Here is a 12,354-nt window from a genome sequence, read left to right on the forward strand (position 1 = left end):
GACCCTAGCCAAATCAGCTGATCTGGCTCCCGCTGTAAGCATCACAGTACCCAGGGGTCCAAGAAAAAGCAGTTGGCTGTGACCCTCATGTAGATCCAATGCCTGTATTTGCAGACACAACTGTCATTGAATTTAATTAGAGCTGCACCTGCAATTACAAGAGTTGGCCACTACACAAGGGTCAGAGCCCACTGCTTCCACTCTGACCCTTGTGTAATGCAGCCAGGGCCCGATCATCTGATCTGTCGGGGTTTTGAGAGGCTGACCCCAGCCAGCCAACTATTGATGAACTGTCGTGAGGATGGGCCATCAATAGTGTTTGAGTAGAAACCTCCTTTTGAATAGAGGATTTATCCAGATGAGTTCTCATAAAGTGTATTTGAACCTCATAATCTGTAATTACTGCCGAAACTTCACTAACCCGTCTCGTGTGTTAATATTACAGGAACAGAGTTTGTGGTTGTTGAAGATGCATCGTGTGTTGATACCAACGCCATCATTCTTAAGGGGACAACCGTTCTCACTTACAAACCCAAACTGGCGGATCGTCCATTTTCTGGCAGTTTTTTTGGGATTGAGGTAAATTGGTTGCTTTGTTGTTTTACCAAAATCCCCCAAAGTTACGTCACTTCAGTAAATTCATCTAGTCAAACAGCCTCGGAAGCTGAGATCTGGGGTGCTCCTTGAGAACCACTTTAAATGGGTTGTTGAGTTTAGAACCCCCATTTTCATTAACTGTATTAGCAAATTCGATGAGTAACTACAGGGAAGACCTTGTTTTGTGCAGAGCGGTTACAGCGCCTCTCGCTCCGGAGGTCCTGTCCTGCGTTACACAGACCTCTCAGTATTTTGAATGGACAATGGGTAATGCTTCATTTCCACTATGGTAGTGCTGCAGGGAAATTTAAAGGGGTTATCCAGCCTTTAAGAACTGATGGCTTAGCCCTTGGATAGGCCATCAGTACGTGATTGGTGTGGTCTGCCGCTGGGGGGACCCCTGACGATCAGCTGATTGAAGGGGCCTTGGCGCTCATGCGAGTGTCACAGCCTCTTCAACGTTTACATCTGAGCCCAATTCTGTCAATGCTTGGAATGCTGTATTATTCATAGCAGCTGTTCTAAGTACTGCAGGCGTGTCCCATTCACCTAAATGGGGCAAGCCTATAGTATAAAGAACTTCCACTCTAAATAATATGGCATTCGGAGTACGAGCAGATTCATACTGAGATATAAACGGTGAAGAGGCTGCGTCTACTTCAATTAGCTGGTCGTTGGGGGTACTAAGCAGCGGACCTCCACTAATCAAATATTGATGGCCTATTCTAAAGGTAGGCCATCAGTGTTTGAGGTTGGATAACCCCTTTAACACTCACTGCCAATGATGGTTATCCTGGTAGGGGGACATTGTGTGATCGGTTTATAATGTCAAGGCACCCTTCTAAGGGTTGTTTTACAAGGGACGACAAGCACCCAACCGTCATGCCAAGGATTATCGCTCCTTTGCTTTCACACAAGAGTGATAATAATCATTTAGTGAATGGAGGCGGAGCGGGCTGGGGATAGCTTCCGACTGCCCACCTCCATTCACAGTAAACAGGCAGCTGTTCATAAATGAATGACTGCCTGTTTATACGGGCCGATGGTCTTTTGATTTCTTTGCCTGCATAAACTAAATGACGAACGATAGGGGAATTAATTGTTCGCCGTTCAGTCGCTGACAGTGTTTACACTGAGCGATTATTCCGTTCTGCCCAATCCCGCAATAAACTGAATGATGATTGTTCCATGTTAAAGGGTCCTAACATGTAGGGATTGTCCAAAATGAAGCCTTTTAACTGTGTAAACCTATTTCTTTTAACTCATGAACTGCGCAATGCAACTATTTTAGAAAATAGGAAAGGTAAGTCCATGTTGGTTTTCGCAGGCGCTGGAATATGTAAAGTGTTGTACTTCCCATTGGAATACAGTGGATTTTAATAGATTTCATACAGTTATATTGGCACCAATATATACTTTTTGTAGGGGTTTTACTGAATTTTCAGCTTTCAGTTATTATTATTATAGGTGTTTTCTTGCCGTTTGGGGAACGAACATGACACTGCGCTCTCCATCATTGATCCCGTTCATGTGCAGATAGAACTGGTTGGAAACTCGACTTATCAGAACAGCTCTGGCCTCATGGATGCGTTCAACTCTGAAGACTTCCCCCCAATTCTAGAGGTAAAAGAGGAAATGTCAACTCACTGCCGATTCTTCTCCATTAAGTAGTTAGTGCCATACTTCACCGAAACAAAGAGACATATATGCTCAGTTGAGTGGGCGCATGTTGCCGTATGTCGGAGAACGGTACGCTAGATTTCCTCACTGTACAGTATACACCAAATGTAAATGCGAAACCCAATATGAATAGAGTTTAATCTGTACATAATATGTGGATTGATGCCTGCTTGGGATAAGGCTTGTTCATAGCAGTGTTTTGCTTTCCAGTTTTAACCCTTTCCAATCCAATTTGTATCCTGGTTTTCCTAGGGTGCTTACTCTTATCCTGCCGTTAACAATGGCGCTATCTGCTGGCTAAAGCCAGTACTGCATGAGGTGACACGTTGGATAGGCTCCAACAGCAGAGAGGCTGGCAACATACAGTAAGAGAACCCCGATGGACGTCTTCCAACATCGGAGCTTTACAGCCTTAAATCATAATGTCTTTAGACGTCAGACAGTGGATTGCAAAGGGTTAATGGATTCTTTTTTTTTTTTTCAATTACACGGGTAGTAAAATGAAATGAAAACTGAACCAAAAGGAAACCATAGTCTGGAAAACGTGAGGCTTGTTTTTAAGGACGATTCCTTTCTTCCCTCACCAGATTCATTTACAGACGCTGGACATCAGGCTATCCTACAATGATGTGCAGTTGTTTCTGGCAATTGCAAAATCCATTCCCGAGCAAACCGGCACCAGCGCACCCGAGTCTGCAGCCTCCGACATCTCCGGCAGTCCTCCGAGCAATGCCAAGGAGAACGAAGGTGTAGTTGTGAAAGAAGTGCACAGACATGTGATGGATCCTCTTCTAGGTAGGACCTCATATATGTATTACAGACTTGTTGGGGGTTAAACATTTTGGGTAATTGTCAGAATAATCCTGCATATCAACTATTGTGTTTGGCATTTAACGGGGTATTCCCATCTCAGCATCCCCTGGCTGAGATGAGAAATCCATGGTTTCTTTCCCGCCCACCTCGCCAGATGTTACGGAAATAGCTGAGCGTGGCAGCCTTATGTTTCCGTAACTCTCATTTAAGTGAATGGGAGTTACGAATAACAGCGCACTCAGCTGTTTGTGTAACTCCAGTGTTATAGAAGCAGCGTAGCATGCTGTGTGCCACACTGTTTCCGTAACACCTATTCACTTCATTGACAGTTATGGAAACCGTCTAGGGCTGCCGCCTCTGCTGTATCCATGCGGTGGTCAAGAACCAAGGCTTCTTATCTCAGACAGGAAGTGCTGAGATGGGAATCACAGAATGGTAGAGTTGGAAGGGACCTCCAGGGTCATCAGATGCAACCCCCTGCTCAGTGCAGGATCACTAAATCATCCCAGGCAGATGTCTGTCCGGGCTCTGCTTGAAGACTTCCATTGTAGGAGAACTCGCCCCGTTACATTTCTCACCATGTTTGTTTATTCTCTAGAAAATCAGCTTGCCCGTCTGCAGGAGCTGGGGTTCGCCATAGTGGATTGTCGTAAGGCTTTGCTGGCTTCTCAAGGTAAACTATTGTAATTGTGGGATTTCTTTATAATTCATTCAGTAGGTAGGGACATATAGTTACCTTCTAAGATGAATTCTAGCCCTATTAGGACCAGGGGGGTTACCCCTTCAGCACTTCTTGCTCAGGACTCTGCTTGGTAGGCCACTTGTCTTGCTAGGTGATGCACAGGCTGATGGGAAGGCTAAACTCACATCTCCGCTAGGGATTCCATTATGGGAGCTGGATAATGAAATTCTCTGGCTGAATGGATCCGTCTTATAACGGAACCAACTCTGCCATGTGGATCCTTTTGACTATAATGGGGTCCGTTCGGTTCATGCATCTGTGCGGAGCATCTTTACTGGGTGAAAAAGTCCTGCATGCATGACTTTTTCATCCAGCAATTTATGCCGAATCTGCGCCGGAGGCTCTTAACGGAGCCTCCAACACAGATGTGGATCCAGCCTTCCAGAGAATGAGGTGCTGCACCGTGGGAAGACAAATGCTGCTCCCTGTCTTCAGTTCTCCAGCTGTTGCTGCAAGACTGCTGGGGGTAATCCAGACTCCCTATGGATTTCTGGAATATATAGAGACAAGTGATAGACAGTCATCTAAGATGCCTCCAGCATTTGCCTCTCTCAGAGATACGAGGATAGATTTTGATAATGGTATTATATTAAGGGGTTGTACTAACCTTACCCACCTATCCATAAGATAGGTGATAAAAGTTGGATCGTTGCAAGTCTCAATGTTAAAAACCCACCAATCTCGAAAATGTGGGCCCCCTATCCTCCTCTCCTTCTCTTTGCAAACTCACTGCAACCCCGCAGGGAGGAGGAGATTGAACGGAGCAATGGTTGCATACTTGTGGCGCTTCTCCATTAATTTCCAATGGGACTGTCGGAGATAACCAAGCACTTTTATTCGGCTATTTCTATTAGTTCATTAAATCTGACATCACCGCGTGTGTGTGTGCAATAAGCCCACAGTTATGAGAATGGGGGGACATGGGACCCCCTGTTCTTGAGATTGGCAAGGGTCTCTGATGTGAGACCCCCACCAATCAGACTTTTATCACCTATCCTATGGAGAAGTGAAAAGTATATGGTGATATAACCCCCTTTAAGGAATTACCACCTAAGGACCCTTTTACACGGACCCATTAACGTTCAGTTAATCACTGGATTGGGAGAATCTGAACAATTATTGGTCAGTGTAAACGCTGCCAGCGACTGACCAACGAGCAAAGTTTGTTCGTTTATCGTTCGTCATTCAGTTTGTAGAGGCGTAAACATCAAACGATAATCAGCCTGCGTAAACCCCATCTATGATGAATGACTGCTTCTTTGCTATGAATGGCAGCGAGCGGCTGGAAGAGATCTCTGGCCCGCTCCACTTCCATTCAGTGAGCGATCATTTCTCCTGCGTGAAGGCACAGGAGCCATAATTACTGGACAGACTGTGGGGTGCTTAAGCACATGACAATTCTCCTGTGTTAAAGGACCCTTAGCTATTTCTTGAGTAATTTTATATAAAGTGCAGCTTATCTGTCATTTTAACTACTCTAACCCCTCCAGATAGCTTGCCAGCTTTCCATAGTTCTCAACGCTTACTTGTACCTGCTTGTGGGGGATATTTTCATCTTATATATCAGTGGGGGTATGACTCCTGGAAACCCCACTCATCATTGTTTTTTTGTTGGGGGGGGGTTTGCCTTGCAACAGCATCCTGGCCGTGTAGGGACTGTAATGCAGCCCCATTCAGCATTCCTGGCCAACACTACTATGCCGGGAAAGACTGAAGATAATCTTTCAAATGATTGAAAGATTTAGCAATCTATTTGAATGAAGTGTTAGTAACCGTTAACACTTTGTCCTTTTCCATTGCATGTAAAAGAGCCTCCAGGATTTTACCATGCGGCGGCTGCCGGGGGTGCGGGTAACTGGTCGGCGCGGTGCGCGAGCTCATGGGTCTGGGCGGTGACGTGCGCACGTGCCTGTGAGTGCAGCTCAATGCACGAGCCCCTGGTTATGGGATTCTGCTGGGAGGTAGTTGCCTCCCTCTCTCCGTCCCTGGGCGGAGGCTTCTGTTTGTAAGGCTGGCAGTGAGGTCCGTTCACTGCCAGTTATTGATTTCTGTTCAGTGTGCTAGCATCCCGCCTCTGTCAGTCTCCTGTTCGTCAGGTTTTGCTTTATCTGCCAGGTTATCCCAAGTGCCTTGGTCTGCTTGTATTTCCTGTTGGTTTTCTTCATCTGCCCTTCCTGTCGGTATCCTACCCTGTTCCATCTTGGTATGCCAGTCTCCCCTCTCGGTACCTAGTAAGAGCAGGGACCGCCGCTCAGTTGCCCGCCTGGGGGTAGCCAGGAGTGGAGGCAAGTAGGCTGAGACAGGAGTTGCGGGTAAGTTCTAGGGCAACCCAGGCTGGCGTATCATTGGGTAGGATACCGTAACACAAGAGCTGTTTGCAGAGCTCAGCATGTGTTTAAACACACTCTCAACTGTACAAACAGCTGCCGACACATTCCATTGCTCTCCTTCTCCTGGCTGCCGGCAGATTGCATTGTTCTCCTCGCGGGTAGTGTAAATATACCGCAGGGAGACCTTTTGAAAGATGAGCGAAATACATTCAAATGGCATGTATTTGTTCAGTCCTTCAGCGGCTGAATGATAAATTTTAAGTTTAACTAAAATCAATTGATCAAACGAATAGTGCACAATGCCCGCCTTTACATGTCACTATTATCGCTCATGTTTGGCTGTTTGGACATATTTTGAGCGATAATCGTTGCGTGTTAAAGGGCCTTTACACCAGCGCTGCTGCACCCTTCACGGTTCTCAGCTTCTTTTTAGAGTTCATTAGGAAGATTCACTTTTCCTGTCCTTCATTTGTCGCTGCGTTGTCTGTCACTCCTGTAATACTTGTCTTTTTTTATCCCTTTAAGGTCAACTAAACAAAGCTGCTACATGGCTCTTTAAGAATGCCGAGCCGCTGAAGCCTAACCAGAACAGCAGTGGAGCCGGGGCTGTTCGCTGGATCTCTGGGGTGGAGCTGAAGGCGGACAGTATCTGCATCTGCTTCATTGATGACTGCATGGACTGTGACGTCCCCTTGGCAGAGATCACAGTTTCACGTCAGTATTGTTGCTGCTAATGGGTTTTATTAGTGTCCCTCTACTTCCAGTAAGATGCAGAGGTTAGGTGATGCATTACGGACAACTATCGTCCTATGTAAACACGTGACCAACAAGGCAGCTGAGAGAGAATCGCTCCGAGCGACTATTGGCCTGTGTAAACAGGCTGTCGTTCATCTATGAATGATTGCTCGCTTACTCTGAATAGACGCAAGCAGCCGGAAGATATATCCAGCACTCTCCCCCTTCATCCAATGAGTGATTATCTCTACAGTGTGAAAGCACAGAAGCGATAATCTTTGGGATGGTTGTCCGGCACATAAAGGGGTTGTCCCACTTCTAGCTGTTTTACTGCAGGAAGCAGATGGCTCCATACATTGTGCAGTGGCCCAGATTGGTACTGCAAGTTGATTCCTATTGAACCGAATCGGACTCAGCTTGCAGGACCACCCCAGACCACTGTAAAATGTATGGAGCAGTCTGCTTCCTGCAGCAAAATGATTGGAAGTGAGACAGCCCCTTTAAGCATCTGACAGTTGTCCCGTCTAAAAGGATCTCAAATTCTGTCAAGTGGTCTCCACCTTCTTTGCTTTCAGTTCAGCAGTAGTTCTTTCAGGAGCTGAAGATCTGAGTAATCTGAAACTAGTTGCTATAAACATGTTTTGGTTGCTAAGCGGAATATACCTAGAAACCAGACTGTCAGATTTGACAGGCAATATTCAGCTAAAAAGAAGGCAGTGGTCACCTTATATTTATGTCGGTGTGCCTGTGTATTTCATGGGCAGCACACGGACACGTTATGAGCTATGAGGCTGTTCACATGGGCATGTTTGTACATGGACTGATTGTCAGTGTGGGGAGAAAAAATCACAGAATGCTCTATTCTGGTCAGAATCGCACCATTCGGGATCCCTGCCAATCAGCTGATTGAAGGGACTGTTATGCTGGTTCAAGCACTGTGGCCTCTGCATTCTTTAGATCTTGTACTCCAGAGCGCCGTATTATTGAGAGTGATCATTCTAGGTACTACAGTTTGTCCCACTGAAGTGAATGCAGCGAGCCTGTAGTACTCAGAATGACCGCTGTCAGTAATATTTTCACTTATTGTAAAATTTCACGCTCGCTGAAGCGCACCTCCCTGCAAAGTTAATTGGCTAATTGTTAAAAGATGATGATTGTCAGTTACATCAGATTATAAGAAATCATCCGGTGACTGATGATTTCTCGCTCGCCGCCCGGTTGGTGCCAGTGTCTACACGGAACAACTGTCACTCATCTTTGTTCTATGAGTGACTACTCAGATGGTGATTGCCCAGTGTAAAGCCATCCTATGAGGCTGTGTAGCGGTTACTTGTCAATATTCACACTCGGTTCACTTTTTATTTTAGGACTGAACTTTTTCCAGCATTTGGTTTCCAATCCTGATGGATCGGCTGAATTCACGCTCTCAGGGGATTACTACAATCGGGAACTATCGGGTATAATGCTGGTTTTGCTATGTTTGAGTTATTTGGGTTTCATTCTTCTAATGCTTCTGGTTTACCAATATAATTCTGTTTCATTTCAGGTTGGGAACCGTTTGTTGAGCCGTGGCCGTGCTCCATATCTTGGCAGCAGCAGGAAGCGAGCCGTCTCCACCCCTCCCGTCTGAAGGTTGACCTGAAGGCTAAACAGCGTTTGGACATCAATATCACCTCCGTGTTGATAGGTAGGTCCGCGCTTTATCTCGTATTCAGACGCACGGGACCTTTTCGCTGTTTGTACTGGGAGAGTTTTTAACATCTAACCACAACGGTTTCCAGCAGTGGGATTACCCAAAATTGGCTGAACACCTAAGGCCTCTTTCACACAGGTGCTTTTTGCATACACTTTAGAAAAAAATAAACATGTGGGGAGAAGAGGGTGACATTTTTTCGAGCACCACGTGGTGCTCGCTCGAGTAACGAGTACTTTCGAGTATGCTAATGCTCGGACGAGCATGCTCGCTCATCCTTAGTGCTTATCGAACACGACATGTTCACTATAAGTATTGGGGTACACCATACCTCTGCTGTCCACCTGCATCTTCTACATGTGTGTTACATTTGTGTGTCATGTAGGATTACTTGTGCTACAGGCTGCACACAAGTTTCCCCTCTTGATCAGTTCATCTCGCATACCTTTGGTTCACTTGGTTTCCTTTCTGCCTTGTAGAACAATATGTGAACACGAAGGAGTCTTGGATGGCCGATTACTGTAAACAGGAGAAAGAGGCCACAATAGAAACTGGGAACGAGGATTGGATGGGCTCTTCTGTGGACCCTCCGTGCATCGGACCAAGTGAGTAAATTATTACCAGGTCAAAATAGTGTGAGATATGTAAATGATATCCACTATGTGTAAATACAACAATATACCATGAAAGCAGAACAGATAAAGTGCAGAGGTGCGTACTTCAAGAGGTTTGCTTACTATAGACAGGATGTGCCTTAAACTACCCGTCCTGCGGTGGTTTTGTGGCAGCCACCTCTCCATTCACTTTCTCTCTTGGTGCAGTAGAATGGAGATTGAGGTTTGCACGCTCTCCTAACAAGTGGGGTCGCAGGGATGGGACCCCTTACCTGTCAGGCATATCATATGCCATAAGGTCTGTTGTAGGGAAAACCCTTTAACTTCTTTCCATCTGCAGTAAACGAGTGGCTCCCCCAGGGTCTCATTGTTTATAGGCATTTCTATACCAACTCTTAGCTATTCGCTTGCAGACATGTGCCTGGACAGCAGTGAGCCCCTGAGACCCTGTCATTTTTTGGAGGGATAACTGGGTTTCTCTGAGATTCGTTTTAGTACTTGTATGCCAATATTTTAATATAAAAGTTATTTAGATTAATATTTAGCATGTTACACTTTTATTAGAAATTCTCAATTTTGCTGACCTATTAGGAGGCATGGGCTATTGTATGATAGCAGAGAGAAAATTTAAAGGGGTTGTCTCAAAATCAACATTTACTACCTATTCCCACAGGATAGGGGATAAATGTACGATCATTGGGGTCTCCAGCGCTGGGACCCCAACTGATGAGTGGAAAGGGGATCTCAAGCCCCCTGTTCCTCCTCACTGCACAAACGCAGTGAGGAAGCGTTTGCTTGGAGTGATGCTTGAGCAGGCATGGTGCCACTCCATTCTAAGTCTATGGCACTGCCAGAAGCAGCTGAGCACTTCGCTTGACTGTTTCCGTCAGTCCTATAGACTTTGAATGGAGCAGCGACATGCATGCTTGGCCGCCACTTCATGCAAACTCTTCCTAAGGCCTCATGTCCACGGGCGAGTGGGATTCCGTGAGCGGGAGCCCCACCGCTGAATCCCACCCTGCCCGCGGCATGAGGACATTACTTAAAATTACGGATCATCTGCGTGGTCATGCGGGTCATCCATCTTCTGCTCTGTGGATGTGGGCGGGCACGCCAGCATGTGGGTGAGCCTGTCGGCCGGCATGCCCCCCACACATGCTCAGTGGAGATTTTTTTTTTTTTTATGTCCTGCTTTCCCGCGGGATCCGCGGGACGCCTGCAATGACAGTTGCAGGTGTGCCACAGATCAGACAGCTTCCATTGACTTCAATGGGAGCCGTACCTGCGGCGTCCGCGGCAAAATAGAGCATGCTGCAATTTGTTTTTCGTACCAGAGGGTCCGCAAAACAAATCCGCATGCTTTAATTAAGCTGCAGGCGCCCATGATTGTCTATGGGCGGCTCGAACTGCGGATCCTTGTGCGGGTGCATCATGTGGAATTCAAACCCGCCTGTGGACATGAGCCCTAGCTATGTTCGTGCACCGAATGAACCCCCTTTCTAGTGATCATTGGGGTTGCAGAAGTGGAGCCTCCAGAATTCAGACATTTGTCAATTGTCATTATGGCTGGCCACTGTTTGGGCTATAGGGCACCAGTGGGGTGACATTTCTGAAGCCGTTACCTCTATTTTGCAATTTAGTACAGTCATTAAAGTGCCCTAAAAGTGACACCACTTGTGTACATGGTTTGTATCTGGTATTGCAGTTCAGGTCCAGTGACTTAAATACTGCAATGCTTAAGGCAGCCTGTGGACTAAAGTGGGGCTATTTCAGTGTAAAAGGTAGCTCTTTCCAGAACAGAGATGTGATTGTACGGGATTTTCTGAGCAGCGCATGCTCTTACTTTGTTTCCTAACCCGTGTGCAATGTCTGCCGCACTCCTTACTGTTTCCCTTGCTTCCACTTTACAAGCTCTCTAACTTTGCCTTTCCTGTCTGCCAGGCCTTCCTCTCTCCTACCTTAGAACTAGGAGCACAGCCAGTCTGACTAACCTAGAGCATCAGGTCTATGCTAGAGGTACAGTACTAAAAACATAAGGGGACATATATAAAAGTGGCTTCAAGACGTCTTGTGTCAAATACATCCTATCAATCACTCATTGTGACCACCCTTTTCAATAACCGTTTTAATGGAGCGTATGGGCATGATAGAAGCGGGGGTCCTCCTTCATGTCCTCCATATCAGCCGCTAACAAGAATCTCTAACAAATTATTGACAACTCTGCATACACCACTTTATGGTGTTTTTGTAATTTGGGATGCTCCCGGGATGACATTTTTTTGGTGGTTTAACCAAAGGCGTAAGCCACAAAAACACCCTGAAAAATGTCTGGATACTGACACCATGTTGGAATCCGTATCTCCCCTGTGGCTGCTGTCACTCACTTTAATCTATGTCCCCTGTGCGGTAGCTTGCTGTAAAGACCGAATCCTATTGTTTCTCCTCTGACATTGCTGTCGCTTCGTCTTCTTTACATTCCGGGGTGTAAATTCCAATTCATTCATTGTTCTCTATTCTTTCATACGCAGTTGAAATGAAGATCCCAAAGCGCAGACAGCCGTTTGTACCGTTCGCCCTCCGGAATCACACAGGCTGCACGCTTTGGTTTGCCACTTTAACTACAACTCCCACCAGGTAAGAACGAGTGCTGACCGTGTCAGACCGTGTAGGGACGCAGCCGATCAGTCCATATTACATGAGACAGCAGGCTTAGATGTCATCTGAACAGACCATTACTGTAATTTAGGGTATGTTCACATGAAGCGGAATTGGTGGGGGAAAACTGCATCAACATCCACGCCATAATACGCTAAGGCTGGGTTCACACAAGGCGGATTCCCGTTGGAAATCTCGCGGTTTGGCCGCAGCAAAAACCGCGAGATTTCCGCCGGGAGAACCGCCGCGGTTTAAGCCGTGGCGGCTTTGAAGCGGCCCGGCCGCTTGCTTTTCCGTTACGGCCGGCGCTCCCATAGAGGTGAACGCGGCCACGACGAAAATAAACAAAAAAGAAAAGGTAAATAGACATGCTGCTTTTTTTGAAACCGGAGCTGCGGCGGCCGCAGCCGTGGTTTCAGCCGGATTTACCGCAGCGGATTAGCCGTCCCGTGTGGACGAGATTTCTGAGAAATCTCGTCCACATAGCTGGCTAAC

General features: G+C 46.5%; 1 protein-coding gene across 1 annotated transcript in view; it reads left to right on the top strand.

Annotated features, from left to right (window-relative positions):
• Nucleotides 1-12,354, top strand: part of VPS13D (vacuolar protein sorting 13 homolog D) — a 244,587-nt gene that overhangs the window by 83,634 nt on the left and 148,599 nt on the right. Inside the window, exons 32-40 of the mRNA XM_066606699.1 lie at nt 446-579; nt 2,065-2,220; nt 2,865-3,072; nt 3,689-3,763; nt 6,688-6,876; nt 8,265-8,354; nt 8,444-8,584; nt 9,070-9,195; nt 11,733-11,838. Coding sequence (XP_066462796.1) covers nt 446-579; nt 2,065-2,220; nt 2,865-3,072; nt 3,689-3,763; nt 6,688-6,876; nt 8,265-8,354; nt 8,444-8,584; nt 9,070-9,195; nt 11,733-11,838 — 1,225 coding nt within the window. The remainder of the gene's footprint in view (nt 1-445; nt 580-2,064; nt 2,221-2,864; nt 3,073-3,688; nt 3,764-6,687; nt 6,877-8,264; nt 8,355-8,443; nt 8,585-9,069; nt 9,196-11,732; nt 11,839-12,354) is intronic.

Source organism: Eleutherodactylus coqui, chromosome 6 (genome assembly GCF_035609145.1).
Source record: "Eleutherodactylus coqui strain aEleCoq1 chromosome 6, aEleCoq1.hap1, whole genome shotgun sequence".
In the NCBI taxonomy this organism is placed as follows: Eukaryota; Metazoa; Chordata; class Amphibia; order Anura; family Eleutherodactylidae; genus Eleutherodactylus; species Eleutherodactylus coqui.